The sequence below is a fragment of the Helianthus annuus genome, chromosome 14 (genome assembly GCF_002127325.2).
Source record: "Helianthus annuus cultivar XRQ/B chromosome 14, HanXRQr2.0-SUNRISE, whole genome shotgun sequence".
Lineage (NCBI taxonomy): Eukaryota > Viridiplantae > Streptophyta > Magnoliopsida > Asterales > Asteraceae > Helianthus > Helianthus annuus.
The window spans coordinates 169,097,772-169,115,029 of NC_035446.2; the positions used below are offsets into that span (position 1 = coordinate 169,097,772).

At 37.5% G+C, this 17,258-nt stretch overlaps 2 protein-coding genes across 2 annotated transcripts; one reads left to right on the forward strand and one right to left on the reverse strand.

The window, feature by feature from the left end:
* Nucleotides 1–6,537: 6,537 nt before the first annotated feature.
* On the forward strand, nt 6,538–12,393 carry LOC110904956 (uncharacterized aarF domain-containing protein kinase At5g05200, chloroplastic). Its single transcript, XM_022150818.2, has 11 exons — nt 6,538–6,753; nt 8,246–8,375; nt 8,496–8,638; nt 9,495–9,608; nt 9,720–9,908; nt 9,984–10,139; nt 10,232–10,497; nt 11,265–11,362; nt 11,568–11,746; nt 11,844–11,960; nt 12,046–12,393. Exons 1-11 carry the CDS (start codon nt 6,682–6,684, stop codon nt 12,220–12,222), a joined length of 1,641 nt encoding a protein of 546 aa, XP_022006510.1. The 5' UTR covers nt 6,538–6,681; the 3' UTR covers nt 12,223–12,393.
* A 244-nt stretch (nt 12,394–12,637) lies between these two features.
* On the reverse strand, nt 12,638–16,599 carry LOC110904955 (protein ENHANCED DISEASE RESISTANCE 4). Its single transcript, XM_022150817.2, has 3 exons — nt 16,330–16,599; nt 15,382–15,538; nt 12,638–15,286 (listed from the first exon to the last, which is right to left on the reverse strand). The coding sequence occupies exons 2-3, from the start codon at nt 15,500–15,502 to the stop codon at nt 12,861–12,863; spliced, it is 2,547 nt and encodes an 848-aa protein (XP_022006509.1). The 5' UTR covers nt 15,503–15,538; nt 16,330–16,599; the 3' UTR covers nt 12,638–12,860.
* Between the last annotated feature and the right edge of the window lie 659 nt (nt 16,600–17,258).

Genomic DNA, 17,258 nt, shown 5'->3' on the forward strand with positions numbered 1-17,258 from the left:
CCTTAATTTCTCAAAAATTAACAAATACAGTCCCTGCACTTTGTTATTTGCATTGAATTCCTTTTCTGCATGATTAAATTCTCGTAGTATACAAAACACACCAGAAATATCCTTTTTTGCATGATTAAGTATTTGAACTATATCTAGAGGATATTTTTGTTGTTTTTCAAATTTCGTGGGATTTAAGCATGCGAAAAATAAAGTCCTGGGACTTGTATGTGAATTCTGGAAATGTCTTTCAGTTTTTTTCCTTGTGCAATTGCTCTTAAATTTAACAAGCTTGTTTGTGGCAAATTATGCAGGTTTGGTAGTTTACTGGCATGTGAAACTTTCCATGCAGATTTACATGCATGTAACTTATGGCTATTACGTGATGGACGTATCGGTTTTCTTGATTTTGGTAAGTAACTTTTTCATATTTTGCTTTCTTGCTACCCTTAAGCATCTGCATGACTATCACTGCATATTATGATTTTTGTTTTGAAACTTGTTATTAAGTTGCATTAATCAGATTATATAACTATATAAGAGTCAATCTAATGAACTATCTATAACCAGTTTGTCAGTAGATAAAATCAAATCATCTAATTTCCCCTTTCGAGAGATCTCTCTTATCACAAGAAGCACCTTGTTTCACAAGGTTATCCCCTAGCTAAGAGGCCTTATTCAATATTTACCCAACCCTTTAAGTTAATTACATATTTCTCCATCTCATAAGAAATTACCCAATTATCCTTTTAATTCACGACATTGCAATCATCAAACAAGGGTTTCTCTTTCCCCTTCGCAAATATCGCGTAAGGCGATAGTTTGTAAAAGTAATGGAGCTGGCCTACCATAAGGGGGTAGGGGCGCTCCACTAGTGATGGAGTTCCATCACTCACAACATCCAATCAAGTTTCGCCACGTCATCGAGCTTTATTCCATCACTAGTGATGGATTTTAGTGGAAATACCCATCACTCACCAAACATCTACCACACAAAACATCATTCATCAATCAAGTTTCCATGCGTGAAGACCACCAGGCGTTGCCACATCCACGAGTGGTGAATGGTAGTGGCGGTGGTGTATCACGCCATTCAACGCGTTGCCAAATCTGCACCACGGGACGCCCCGTCTACCCTAATGTCATTTTTTAGTTACATTGTTTCAGAAGGTCGACTTAGGGTTTTTTTTTTCGCACGTTTCATGATCTGAAGTGGGTGTATTGTTGTAAGCATATTCGGTTTCCCTTTTATGCCTTCCTTCTAATTGTTTGATCTGAATCTGGGTGTATTTTTTAGTTACTATGTAGTATTAAGATTCTATTAGTTAGTGCATAAGTGATGGTAGGGTCTCAGAATGAACACATAGTACTTTTTATTGTGAATTTGGATGTTGCAATATCAAGGCAGAGAGAAACAACCACCTTAATTTGATGAAGGTTTTGGGGAATACCATAGGAATTGGGAAAACATGTAACGAGTCATTCAATAAGCTTATTAAGGGTAAAATAGTAATTCAATAAGAGTAATTTTAATGAAAAAGGGTAACTATGTAATATATAGCGTTTAGGAAAAGGAAATATGTAATTGATTTTAAGAGTTTGGTGAATATGTAATAAATGATTTTAGCAAGAGGATATATCATATATATGTAAATGACCCTTTTAACAATTGATTTATGATTTATCAGACAACACATGTACTCCCAAACGCTACCCTCTACATGTTTTATGACAGGTGATCATCTGATTTTAATTATTCCAAAATCCAAATCACATAATCACTTTCAACAGTCCCATGCAGACACCCATTAACCAGTAATGCTAGTCTTGCATACTGTCCTGCAATTACACAATGGGCTATGTCACCTAAACCACAATCTGTGAGTTGCAGGTATTGTCGAACGGATATCACCAAAAACATGGAGTGCTATGGAAGTGTTTTTGGGTTCACTTGCAACGGAAGAATATGAGTCAATGGCCTATGCCTTGATTGAAATGGATGCTACATCCACATATGTAGACTCTACAACATTTGCGAAAGATTTGGAGAAGATCTTTTCATCTATACAGGCATGCATTCAGATATATGTTTGTGGTCCTGTTTAAATTATCAAACCTTACCCCCTTTTGCCACTTTATAAATATAATACGTATATAAAAGTTTTGCTGATTTCCAAGATTTGGATACAGAAGAAGTTGTTGCTACAACCACTCGAGCAGATACAAATACAACTTCTATATCAACCAATTTAGTTGTAAATGAAAGGCAGATGAATGCATTGTTTCTTAATATGGTAAGCTTTAGCATCTGACAATGGTCCACTTTTTTATTATTATATTTTAGCAGCCTATAACTCTGTTTGTGGCTTAATTTATGTCAACAAGTACAGGTCAGTAAATCATACGGGTTAAGATTCCCTCGGAAATTTGCACTGTTAATGAAACAACTCTTGTATTTTTATCGCTACACTCGGTTACTAGCTCCCAACATGAACATGCTTCAGGATCAAAGGATCACGATTGCATCAATGAGAAGAACTACCAACCGAAACAATTAGTAGTCTGCCAATGAGAATATTCATTCATATATAGCTATAGTAGATTAAGGTTAATACTTGCAGAAGACTGTTATGTAAAGCATCAAGTCATAGAATGCAAATACACTAACTAGCATGCTGTTATGTAAAGCATCAAGTCATAGAATGCAAATATACTAACTAGCATGCGGAAAAGGTTTTTGTATGATGATTGTTAAAGCATCAAGTCAAACTGTTATGTAAAGCATCAGGCTAATACTTACAGAAGAAGGTTTTTGCATGTTTAAACTTTTATGTTAAAGTAGAAATATAATGATGTTGAAGAAACTATAGCGTTTTATTCTTCTTGTAGCACATATTTAAGTTTCTGGGTGGGTAACACAACTCGACTATAGTTTCTTCTCTAATAATATCAAATGTGCATGTTACCGTTTATTGCTAAAGGGTATAAGAAACTAGAATTTGTAAATAGTAAATAAGTCATTACTCACTTAGGTGTTGTTTGTTTTTGAAGAGGTAAAAGGTCTGCAGTCTGCGGACCATATCTGCAAACATCTGCAGGAGAAGAGGTGGATCAAAGGTCTGCAGTCTGTAAGAAGAAGACTGTTTGCTTTTTTTACTTCTACAAAAACTCTTGTTCTCTTCTCACAACACACACAACACAACATCTCTTTCTCTCTCTGCCTTCATCTACCACCACCACCACAACCATCCGCCACCACCTCCTCCACCTGCCACCACCACTACCACAACCAACAACCACCGTCAACACCTGCAGGTTCATCTTCTTTATTTAAAAATGGCCAAAAACGAACAGACCTACTATGATCTTGATTGTTCTTGTTTGCTTTCTTTTTTTTAAGAAATCAACAATGCATCATATATATATAAGAGTAACAAGAGAAGAGAAAAAAAATAAATAAAATGAATCAAGAGATGCAGGTTTACCGAAATGAAATAAAAGAAAGGTCACGGGTTTCCGGTCGTCTTCTCCGGCTCTCCGGCAAGGTTTTGAGTTTTCCGACGAGGTCCGTGTATATCCGGTGGAGTATTTCAGACGCGTAACTAGTGGTTTTTGAGAGGGTTCGAGGATGGTAAAACGTTGGTGGTTCGATATGATGTTAATTATATATACGAATTTTGACAGAAACAAGGTTTAATTCCAAAATCTTTGATTGATATACAAGTAGTTGATTGGGAGATGAACTCCGAAATTGTAGCATTCCATTCCGATCTTGAGCGTGGAATTGACTCACAAAACGTCCAGATGCTTGATTGGTGTCAGAGGAGATGGTGGAGGTGGTGGCGGAGTGGAGGTGGGCGGCGGAGGAGGAGGTGGTGTCGGAGGTGGAGGTGGAGGTGGTGGCAGAGGAGGTGGTGTCGGCTGGAGGGAGAAGAGGAGAAGGGGGAGAAGAGATTTGAAGAGGTCTGAAGACTTGGGTTGATGTCTGCGTGGGGAAGTGGTGGGGAATATGTTTTTAGTGAGAAGCTCTTCAAGAAAACAAACAAACTGCAGGACCCAAAAGTCTGCGTACGTCTGCGCGACGCAGACATAGGTGCTTAGAAGAGCTTTTGCCCAAAAAACAATCATTAGCTTATTGTTATTATGTTTTATTTTTAAATATCAAACTATTATAATAGATTATGTTCAAGGAAACTTGCTTTCATCTTACCTCCAGAAATTTTATTTATACCTTTTTTTTCAAGTGACATGGAAAAAGGTAATGAAATAGTTAAACGGTTTTGTTAGTTTGATTTAGTTCTTGATGTTAGGCTTTATTTTTTACATTAATATTAATCAGGATGGATATCCTATCAGGATATCCTGACATCCTATCAGGATATCCTGACAAACCTTAAATCATAGTTTGGCTAAAAAAAGTACATCAAACCAGCTAAAATAAAAGCTAATAATGGTGAATTGGGAGGTTTGATGGGTACCAGTGTAATCAACCAATTAAATCCTCCCATTCCACTATTGTGTCTTACGGCTTTTTGTAAATTTGGTGTAAGCTTATTGCTATAGTTATGTATACAATTTTCAGTTGATCCTTAGGGTGTTAGAAGTGGTTAAACACTTGAGAGCGACAAACTAAAAAATCAACCAATGAGAGTGTGGCACGTCAATCAGTGAAAAATGTTTAAACTTTGGTGAAAAGTGTTGGCAATGGTTTAGACATTTGGTGAAATGGTAAACTTAAAAAAAAAAAGGTGTGATTGGTTGAGATTGGAATGGACCCCACCCAACCCCACACTACTCTCTCTCTCCTTCCTCTCTTCCCCACGTCGGCATGCACTCACCGAATTGATGAATTTTGATCGGTAAACTTCATTGGCAATGGTTTGCCACTCTTTGCCACTTCGGTAAAGTGGGTTTGCCGACTCCCACTCCTAATACCCTTAAAAAAATCATCCCATTCCTTTTTATTGTTTTTTTTAATTTATTTTATTTATATATGATTTTAATAAGTAGTAGGTAGTGAAAACTTGTGAAAATGTTGCAAACAAGTTGACAAAAAATAAGTGAAAACTCATGTTTAGGGCTGCAAACGAATCAAACTTTCGGTGAACAGTTCGTGAATCGTTCGGCGGTAAGAAATTCCGTTTAGTTAAATGAACAAACATGAACATAGGTCGTGTTCGTTCGTTTATATTCGTGAACGTTCGGTAGCGTGTTCGATAGTTCATTATTGTTTTTAGTTTTTATATTTATTTAAGTATTTCAAAATTCCGACAAATTAAATATCTAATAAGCGTCAGTGTATTATATATTCTGTTCATGAACGATTGTTTGTGTTCGTTTGTTTCCATTTGTGTTCAAGAACATTAGTTTGTGCTCATTTGTGTTCGTCAACATTCGTTTTTGTTCGTTGCCTAAAATTAACAAACTCAAACGAATTCGATAAGTGTTCGTGAACAGTTCGTGAACACATATATTTCTTAACAAACGAACATAAAATTTCGTACAATAAGTGTTTGTGAACGTTTTATGAACTAGGGCTATAAACGAGCCGAGTCGAGCCGAGCTAGACCCAGCTCGAGCTCGGCTCGAACTCGGTTCGAGCTCGAATTTCAAATCGAGCTCGAGCTGAGATTTGAGGCTCGAGCTCGACTCAATTAGAATTCGAGCTGGCTCGGCTTGGCTCGATCTAGCTCGACCTAACAAAGAACCACAAAATTTACTACTTAAAAAACCTTTAAAAATGAATTTCTTCATAGAACAAGGGCCATATTTGCCATTTAATTTAACCGTATGGCTAGATATGCAAGTACAAATAGTTAATTCACTTTGTACATTGTCTTTACTTTCTTTTATAGGGGAGATACTCCCTTAGTTTTTGTTTTCTAAGCGATGTGAGACAAAAAAATGAAGGATGTAAACTTTATCGAGCCAACTCACGAGCCGAGCCACACCAAGCTCGAGCTCGGCTCGTTTACAAATCGAGCCGAGCCGAGCTGGCTCGTTTACAACCGAGCCAATTTCAAGCCAAGTTTTTTCAAGCTTTTTTTTCGAGCGAGCTGCGAGCCACGAGTTTTTTGAACACCCCTATTATGAACATATATATTTTCTAACAAACGAACACGGTCAAGGTGTTATTCGTATTCGTTTGCAATCAAACAACTTAACCACTATATCAAACTCTAAGAGTGTGTGTAGTGGGGCGCTATATGCCCCCATAAAGCCTCAAACCCCACTACGAAGGGCTTTATGAGACTAAATAAAGGGGGTGGCGCCATGCATATAGCGCCGGGTATGAGGGATGTTTTCAAAGTTTGGACCAATCAAAAATTAGTTAGTGTTTTTATAGTTAATTAATAAAAACGAAAATTAACAATTAGGTATTGATGGGTAGGGGCTTTATTACTACGGACTCTAGTGATATAACGCCCCATAAAGTCTCTGTGTGACGTGTCACGACACGTGCCACGCCCCACAAGGGGCTTTATTAGAACTAAAATGGAAATTACGGTTCAAAAATACCCCTTACAGAGTCCAGTAAGAAAATGACACGTGGGCAAACGGTTCTCGCAAATTATTAAGGTAAACGACGATAGTACTGGTTAGTCGGTATTATTAATCTCCCAATTCCATTCCCATTTGGAGGAGCTATTCAATTTCACACAGTGACCAAATCAACGGCCGATTGGATCATCCATGACGTCAGTTTCAGTGTTCAGAGGCTTCGTTCATGGCCGTTGCGCCCCTCTTTTCACGCACCAATCTCAGGTCTCAATTCTATATATTATTGCTTAGATAGATGTGTTATATGGTGTATTGCTATTTAATTGCGTATTTCGGGTCGTTTAAACCTAATTTCAGTTTAACAGAGTTTATAGCTGTGATAATTTCTCCAGTTTTCAGACCGATTGTGTGTTCAATTTCATGTACATATATGCTGTTGTTGGTATGTCATACGTATTGCTGCGGTTAATTAGTTAGGTTTTCTGGTATGTTAAATCATAAATGAGTAGTTTGAGATAGCCAAACTTTCATGCTCAGTTAATTGAGTTTCTAATTTCTGTAACTGAGTTAAACAACAATTGCTTTTACCGGAATTTCACAACTATTTGTGGCGTTTCGACAGTCACTTGTGTTTGGTGATGCATTCAAATTTAGCTGAGAATGACAAGTTCAAACATTAATGCATCAAGTGCCTAAATCACTTTATTCATAATTTAGATTATTATTATTTGTTATAATATTATCTGTAAAAGTTATATAAAACATAGGACAAAAAGTGTTTTGATGGTCAACAACTCATTCCAATCTGACTTACAGACTATTTTGCTAACATTACTTGTAAGATTATTGTAAGTATAGCTTGATGTTAAAGAAATTTAAAATTACGCTCTTTATACAAGCTTAATCTCTATTAACCGTATTACTGTAAGGATTACGAGAGACTAACAAGGCACATAATTTGATATATATAAACAACAATATATAGAGTAATGAGTAAACTGCAATTTTACCACCTGGGGTTAGAGCCCATTGGCACTCTGACCCCTACCAGGAAAATTTTGCTGTCTGACCCCCCAACTAATGAAAAACTCTACAATATTACCCCCCACTGTCAAATAACTTAACAGTTCTGTTAAATGGTATGTTAAATGACTGTATTACCCTTTCATATTACCCCCTATGCTTTGTTGTAAGCAAACATATTACCCCCCGGTGTATCATTTAACACCGGGAGGTAATACGTTTGCTTACAACAAAGCATAGGGGGTAATATGAAAGGGTAATATAGTCATTTAACATACCATTTAACAGAACTGTTAAGTTATTTGATAGCAGGGGGTAATATTGCAGAGTTTTTCATTAGTTGGAGGGTCAGACAACAAAATTTTCCTGGTAGGGGGTCAGAGTGCCAATGGGCTCTAACCCCAGGGGGTAAAATTGCAGTTTACTCTAGAGTAATTGTGCAAACCATCTAATCACTATGCATAAAATCAGTTACTTAAGTATGGACATTAATATATAAAAAAGATTTGTTACTTAAGTAGCAGGTAGTGCTGAGAATAAAGTTTATTTTTTTCTTGAATCAGTTACTAGTTCAAATATGTAAATTTTCTTTGCCTGGAATTAGACCATTTGGGAGGTTAGCTTTATCAACAAAAATAATAAAATGACTATTGCAGATCGAAATAAGGTGTGTTTGTAAATTGTAACTCTAGTTTGCAGATTGATGATATTAATATTTGCTTTTCACTCTCAGTTGCCTGTTACAAGCATATTGATTGGATCAAAGAAGCTTGCGTATCGATCTAACGGGTTAAGACTTTATGCAAGATACTCAGAATCACAATCAGCACAGACACAAGATCTTTTTACTTCTCGTCTTCAAGGTAGTTAATCAGCGATCATTTTCTTTTCTCTTTCGTCAACAGTCAACACCAAAGTCAATCAATATAGTATGGTTTCTTCTATCTTGCTGTTATGTTATAAAATATGTTTTTTGCTTGCAGATAGTATAGAGAATTTGCCGAAACTTGTGGAGGATATTGTCCAGACATCTATCAATACAGGCCCTCGTGGAGCTTTACGACTGGCCCAAGGTATTCAAGCAGTCATTGGTGTTGGTGGCGAGTGGCTAACTGAATTATCACAGGTATATGCTAGAATGTATAGTATAGCTCATCATTAGCTGCTACTGAATGAATGTTTATACATTATATACTTTATTCGTACAACGTTACATCAACTATATTCTAGTAAATTAAGTTTATAGGTAAAGGATCAAATAAAAATAATATTAACGTACGAAACGTACGCATTGAGGGAAAAAGCAAAAAGTGGCGGTGTCATTTTGGTAATTATGAGCAACTTCAAAATAACTGGGGAAAAAGCAAAAAGTGTCTTGTAGAGTAATTTTGAGCATCTGTAGAGTAATTTTGAGCATCTGTAGAGTAATTTTGGGAAATGTAGGGTACTTATCAAATTACTCTAGTAGAGTAATTTTGACTTCTGTAGAGTAATTTTGGAAAATGTCTTGTAAAGTAATTTTGTTAGCATTTAGTTATGGGGTTTAGCTTTATGGTTTAGTTTTTAGCTTTTAGTTGTGGGGGGGGGGGGGTACTGTAATTTTGATAATTACCCTACAATTTTGATAATTACCCTACACGACCAAAATTACTCTACCTGAACATTTACAATAATTTAGGTTTTTTTTTTTTTTTATTTTTTTTTATTTTTTTTTGGGGGGGGGGGGGGTAGTGTAATTTTGATAATTACCCTACAATTTTGATAATTACCCTACACGACCAAAATTGCTCTACCTGAACATTTACAAAATTACTCTACAGAAGCTCAAAATTACTCTACTAGAGTAATTTTGAAGTTGGTGATAATTACCAAAATGACACCGCCACTTTTTTGACTTTTCTTTCACTTCGTACGTTTATTTTATTTTCACGTGAACTTAACTCTAAGTTTATATATGATTGATCTGGTTTAACATATTGCAGTCACGGAATTCACCTAGCGGAATACCATCACAGCTTCAGCTTGGATTGCTATCACCTCTTTACCTCAGGAAATTATTCGAACGTTTGGGTGCTACCTATATCAAGTTAGGTCAGGTGAGCTAGATAGATTACTTCTGAATTTGTTATTGATCAGTAACTGATCCAATCAGTGACTCATGTTTATGAACTTTTGTCTTTAAATCCTGATATATTATTCATTTGTAGTTCATAGCATCGGCTCCCACGTTGTTTCCAGAAGAATACGTGCAAGAATTTCAGTATTGTTTCGATAGAGCTCCAGTTGTTCCTTTCGATGAGATTAAAAGTATTCTGCATGAAGATCTAGCAGCCCCAATTGATAGTATCTATGAGTATGTCGATCCTACACCGCTTGCCTCAGCTTCAATAGCACAGGTTGACATCATTTTCTGTACAACTGCAATAATCTTTTCTAAAAGTTTGTCACAATATGGGAAATCCGATCTTTAGGTACATGCGGCAAGGCTTAAAGGATCGCAAGCAGATGTAGTAATAAAGGTCTTGAAACCTGGAATCGAAGACGTATTAGTTGCAGATCTGAACTTCATTTACGTTGTTGCCCGCGTTGTAGAGTTCTTGAATCCTGAACTGAGTCGTGCATCACTGGTATGACTTAAAAAGTTTAACACGAATCTAGTTATAGTTACTTTTGGGGTGGTTTTAAAGGATTCATTTTAATACATGTGTCCCTTTATCAGGTTGCGATTGTGAATGATATAAGAGCATCGATGCTTGAAGAAGTGGACTTTAAGAAAGAGGCAGCAAACATAGAGTCGTTTAGAGGATACCTTGAGTCAATGGGGCTTACAAGGCAGGCCACTGCTCCTAAAGTGTATCCAGAGTTTAGTACGAAAAGAGTTCTAACAATGGAGAGATTATATGGAGTCCCGCTTACCGATTTGGACTCGATAAGTTCTCTTGTTGCAAGTCCGGAAACCAGTCTCATAACCGCCCTTAACGTTTGGTATGGCTAAGACATTTTCCCATGATTAAATCCCTTAATTTCTGTTAGAGTAAAATGCCATTTTCGTCCCTGAGGTTCGGCCAGTTTTGCGACTTTCGTCCAAAGGTTTGTTTTTCCGCATCTGGATCCAATAGGTTTGAAATCTTGCCATTTTCATCCGGCTCATTAACTCCATCCATTTTTCTCCGTTAACTCAGGGGTATTTCCGTTTTTTTGTTAACTTAAAGGGCAATTCGTTCTTTTCAGGGGTATTTGGTCTTTCTACATAAAGTGAAAAAGACTAAAAAGCCTTCTAAGTTAGCAAAAAAACGGAAATACCCCTGACTTAACGGAGAAAAATTGATGGAGTTAACGAGCCAGATGAAAATGGCAAGATTTCAAACCTTTTGGATCCAGATGCGGAAAAACAAACCTTTGGATGAAAGTCGCAAAAATGGCCAAACCTCAGGGACGAAAATGACATTTTACTCTTTCTGTTATTTAACAATACAGTTCTGCACTTCATTATTTACATTAAAGCCCTTTTCTGTGTGATGAAATCTCTGTGCTTTTCAAAACATAACAAAACTATCTTCTTTTGCATGAATAAGTCTTTGAATTTTATTCAGATGACGTTTTTGATATTTTACAAAACTCGGAAGAGATTCAATAATGTGAAAAATATAGTCCAGGGACTTATATGTCAATTCTGGAAAAGTCTATAAGGTTTGTTTCTTTTTTCACAATTTCCTTAAATTTAACAAGCTAGTTTGTGACGAATTATGCAGGTTTGGTAGTTTACTGGCATGTGAAACTTTCCATGCAGATGTACATGCTGGTAACTTATGGCTATTACGCGATGGACGTATCGGTTTTCTTGATTTTGGTAGGTAACTTATATGATGCTGCATAGTTTACTTCTGCTACCCTTAAGCTTCTTATCGGTTCGTATTATGATTTGCGTTTTAAAATTTATTATTAGGTTGCATTAATCTGGTTTTTTCTTTCTCTGTCTGGATAAACATATTTTGATTCTCATTATCGGATTATTTTGGAGTAAAAAATTTATCACCAGAATTTGTGGGTTGCAGGTATTGTCGGACGGATATCACCAAAAACATGGAGTGCTATGGAAGTGTTTTTGGGTTCAATCGCAACCGAAGAATACGAGTCAATGGCCTCTGCCTTGATCGAAATGGGTGCTACAAACACCAATATAGACTCTAGAGCATTTGCTAAAGATTTGGAAAAGATCTTTTCATCTATACAGGCATGCATTCATATGTTTGTGTCCCCGTTTATTTCATCGAACTATTATAGCCTACAATATATGTAAAGACATAGATAAAAGTTTTTCTGGTTTTCAGGATTTGGATACAGAAGTTGTTGTTGCTACAGCCACTCGAAGAGATACAAATGCAACTGCTATATCGGCCAATTTAGTTGTTGATGAAAGGCAGATGAATGCACTGTTTCTTGATGTGGTAAGCCTTAGCGTCTAATTATAGTCCAACTTTTTATATATTTTAGCTGCGTATAACTCTGTGTGTGGCTTAAAATTGTCAATAGGTACGGGTCAGTGAGTCATACGGGTTAAGATTCCCTCGGGAATTTGCACTGTTAATGAAACAGCTCTTGTATTTTGATCGCTACACTCGATTACTAGCTCCCAACATGAACATGCTTCAGGATCAAAGGATTACGATTGCCTCAAATAGAAAAACTACCAACCGAAACATTTACTAGTCTGCCATTGAGAATCGTCATCCGTGTATAGCAATAGTACTCAAGTAAATACTTGCAGAAAGCGATTATGTAAAGCATCAATTCATGTAATGCAAATGTACCATCATGTGGAATCATAATCCTAAAGGTGATACGTTAAACCTTACCTGTGTACCGGCTTATAAATTCCTACGATGTTTGTCGGTAGTAAGTCGGGTCATTTGAGTGGAAGTCTATATGGCTAGCCTGAAGCTAGGGTTGTTCAAATCGCTCATCGCTCGCTCGGAAAATGCTCGTTCAATTTCCCGCTCGGTTGTAAACGACTGATCGGATCGGTTCAGTTTATAAACGAGCAAGCCAAGCACTGGCAAAGGTCCGCTCGGCTCGGCTCGAATTAGAATAGTATAAAACATATATCTAGCAAGAAAAAAACATATATCTAGCAAGATATATCTATTGATAAACAAACAGGTGTTATTTTAAGGAGTTTTCCAAACGACTTTTTTGAATCTAAAAAACCCCACACTATATCATATGAAGAAAAAAAAAATGAAAAATACCCAACAAGAATACAAAATCATATGAAGCAAATAAATATATGCTACTGTACACTATAAAATTTAAATAACTGCTTCAAAATTTCCCTCCATGTCCAGATCCTATAAACCCCGGATCACCTTACTCGGCGAAGCATATCCCATGAGCCAATGCAGCGGAGAACCGTTGTGCCCGGGCCCCACCTCCTCGATTTCTGAAGTAGTCGTTCTCCGGCCCGAGTTCCTTGAAGAAGGTGGCCGGCTTGAACCTGGAGAATCGCTGGGCCCAGGACCGGGCCCAACTTCCTCTATTTTCGATGTAGTCAATCTCTGGCCCGAAAACCTTGAAGAAGGTGGCCGGGTTGAACCTGATGGATCCCTTGACATGCTTGCCTTTCTTCTATCCTCACTGAACTCGCGACTCCGAGAACCATTTCTATCTGTTTCGGTAGAGTAACTCTTCTCAAACGAACGATCTGAACATGAGACTGGCCCGGCCCATGACCCGGCCAGTTTATCATAGTCTCCTGCCTCGCTGCTAGGAGGAGCAGCAATCGTTTCGTCCGGGTTGTACCGACTAACATGAGTTCCATCCGAAAGTGTAAAGTTGAGTACCTTCATACAAGCACCACATTTTAAACTATTGTACCGTTTGTCGAAAAGAAGAAAGCTTTGAGGCAGCTGTAGAATCTTGAAGCACCGGTAACAAGTGATCCATGGCGACCCACCTGCAATTGGCCGGACATATTGCTTCTTTTTCGGAGAACGAAAGGGTTTCCTGACATCATTCTGTTGCCAGTGATCATCGGGTGCAGAGAAGTCGGACTCCGAATGGATGTGTTTAGGGCTCGACGGGCCTGAAAAACGTGGACTGCGGTAACTACTGGGCCCGTAATTAGGCCCGTGACAGCAAACATGATGGCTGGGAAGCTGAGCTGAGAAATGGCGGTCTTGTGGACAACAGTGGTGGCAAGAGCTGCCGTCTCGTCGTCTGTTCACCGCCGTTGCTTCGCCGGAAAACGCCATTCGTTGGCCGTATCTTCCCGGATTGTTCAAAATGTGATTATAGTATGAAGGAACTTGTTGAGGATTCGAAATGTTTGTTCTTTCGAGCTGGTCCTGTAGTTCTCGAACCAGTTTCAACAGCTCCGTTCTCTCCATTTGAGGATTTTCGGGGATCATAGATGGACGATGCCTTGGGTTCTCATGGAACTCGTTCAAACCATAAAATGATCGAACATCCGTCGACCGGTGCTCATATTTACCGACACGACCGTTCAAAGGACGATCATTACGCCAATTGACACGAGACCTGTTTCCTGAATCGATTTCATCCCTAATTGAACCAATACGGTTTTTTCTAGGGATTTGATCATCGTTTCCGTCAAACGAAGATACACTACCCTCGTACCCGTAGTAACTTGTGCCACCCAATCGTGCGGTTTCCATAGACTCTGCCGAGCTGATACGACCGAATCTTCGCCGATGACGCAAATCGGTACTTCCATCTTCCGATAATAAGTCATCTTCATCCAGACACACAGCTTTTTTCTGTCTTTTCTCGGCAATCACGCTCCTAAAGCTCGACTTCGAGCCACTATCAGAACCACTAATGATCCTCATATCAGCGATAGTTTCTTCAAATTCACTACCGTTCTTTTCAACGCCAGTCTCCTTTCTACAGCTTACGAATTCAGTCTCTTGTTGTTTAACCCTGTTATGAGCTGTGGCTTCTGGCGATGACACCGGGTCGTCATGATATGAAAGCTCAGATGAGCTACGACCTTCATTACGATCATTGCTTCGGTATAGCTCATTCCTTGGATTAACCAACAATAGGTGTGCAAATCTGTTACGGAGTTCATTCTCATCAGAAAGCTGCTCGGTTTTCTGTTTGCCAGAGGAATGCTCGAGTCCAGCAACTGTCACGTTTTCTTGCTGCTTACCTGAATCTTGATAACGACTTTGATTTTGTTCTTGTTCTTGTTGTTGATCTATTCTGCTATGAGCTGCGGCTTCAGGTGATGACTCTGGTTTCTCATGACAAGAAAGCTCAGACGAGCTACGGTTTACATTACAATCATTATTATCGGCAGAAAGTTGCTCGGTTTTCTGTTTGGCTGACGAATGCTCGAGTCCAACACCTGAATCTCGATAATCACTTTGACTTTGTTCTTGTTCTTGTTCTTGATCTATTCCCTTATGAGATGTGGCTTCAGGCGACGACTGTGGATCTTCATGACCCGAAAACTCAGTCGAGCTACGAGGATCATTATGAATATTTTGATCCGGCTCATCGCTCGAACTTACCATTTTCAGCTGTATTGATGTACCATTTTCAGCTGTATTAGCTGCATCTTGATCTTTCATTGAGCCATTATGATCACTATTTTGAACCGACTCATCGATAGAACTAATCAGAGATTGTTGATTCGAGCTGCTGCTAGCGTCTTGATCAATAAAAACGCTGTCCACTTTCTGTTTTCCCGAAGAACCCTCATCCGGCCTTTGTGATGTGGTGTTGACGGTACTTTTATTCCGCTTCTTTGCTGCATTAATACATTAAAAGATTCAAACAAAAAACACAAAATGTTGGAAGCAAAAAAAAAAAAAAAACTTCAGTAATTATATCTATATATATAACCTTGAAGTCTTGCACCGCAGCCTCCACATGTGTACACCGGAACATCTGGCGGCTCTGGCAGAACATTCAGGCATTTTGGGCACCTCACTAACCGGACTTTTGAATTCATCTTTCCAGCCATAATTAGGAAGTGTTCAGTCAGTCACTTTTCAAAACCCTGAAATTATTTGAACAACAAATATGAAATATCTGAATCAAATTAAGTAAATTCAGATTAACAACAAATACTAAAAAAAAGGTGTCTCTTTTTTTTTTTTTTTTTTTTTGTGGAGTGATTGATGAACAATATTCTGTATAAGTAATAAAAATTTGGAAGATATGTAAAGTAAAATTTAAATGGATGACAAGAAAGTTTGACCTTTTCTAGGTTAAATAGTAACAATAATGGAGATTATCAGATCTTGATAAAAAAGAAATATGAATTATAAATTGGTTGGAGCAAGTCAAATAATAAAAGAAGTATAAAAAGTCAAACAACTGAATTTTCTAGCAACCCACTAAAAAAACTGTCTGTTTATAGAATTGATCAAAGCCAACTAAAATCCTGAAAACATGAAAAAGAAAGCAACAAAATTAAATAAAAATAAAATAAAAATAGAATTAACAAACCAACCCCAACACACACACACACAACCAAAAAGGGTAAAAATCTTGAAACTATGAATTCAATCATTAAAACAACAACACATTTCTGGAAAATCTGATCAGTAGATATTCTTACCCATTTTGTCAAAAGATCAAAAAACCGTTAAATCAATAACTATAAAAAGAAGGGTTTGGGGAAGAAATTAACGTAGAATTAAATCAAGAAGTGGGTTATTTTTTTATAAGATAAATTCAGATTGGTCAAAGAAGCAGAAATGAACTATGGTTGTAAAAAGCCTAAGAAAGAAAGAAAGAAAATATATGAATTGAGAGAGATGTTGAAGGGTGTAATAAATGAAGAACCTGGATAAGTATGTGTTGCTGATTACATGAACTCCATGATGAAAGCTTCTTGTGGAAATCTCTACTTTCTCTCTCTAGAATAGAAAAAAAGAAAAGAAGTATTTGGTGGGTTATGAAGAGGAAAAAGGAAAAAGGGAGTTCTCTTGTAATGAAAGCTTCTGAGATGGACCTGGTGAATTTTATGTGACTCTCTCTCTCTAAAAATGATGTGTGTGTGAGAGAGCGAGAGAGAGACAGCGGGGGGAGGGAGAGGAAGCTTGTTGTGATATCATTTAAAGCCACGTAATTAATACAAATTTAAATTACTTAAAATTTTGAATGTTTTTATTTTTTTAACCGCGAACTAAATGACTGGATAACCATCGGTCTATTCGAAGGCTCACTATTGCGATAAAACCTGGTTTGGTTCGGTTTCGAACTAGCAACCTTCGGAGAGGTCTAGTTTTAAACTTCATTGTCACCAACAACGTCCTTTGAAGTGATGTTGAACTTAAAACCTTAAGAAGGGAAAACAAGTGACTAATGTCACGGCCCCCGACCCGGTTTGGCCCGTTTCAGGAGCCGCGGAACAGAAATCCCGCGGTATTTTAATTTAGGCGACAGCGGAAGTCTTTTTAAAACAGGATCTTTAGTATTAAAACTGCTCATTACATAATTTAGGGATAAAACCCAGTAATTTATAATAATGTGATTTCCATGGAAATCTTTATTTTTAAAACATGTTCCTTTATTTATTTACACTGAGCCACTTTTCTAAGCTGGTAGTGCTTCCTGGCACTTTTCTTTGCTCACAACAGATTACCTGAAACATGTTTGAAAAAGGTTTTATCAGCGGGGAAATACTGAGTGAGTTCATTCAGTTTTTAGGAAATGACCCATAGTTATAATTTACAGCATAAGAGCAATTACAATGGTTCATATCTTATTTT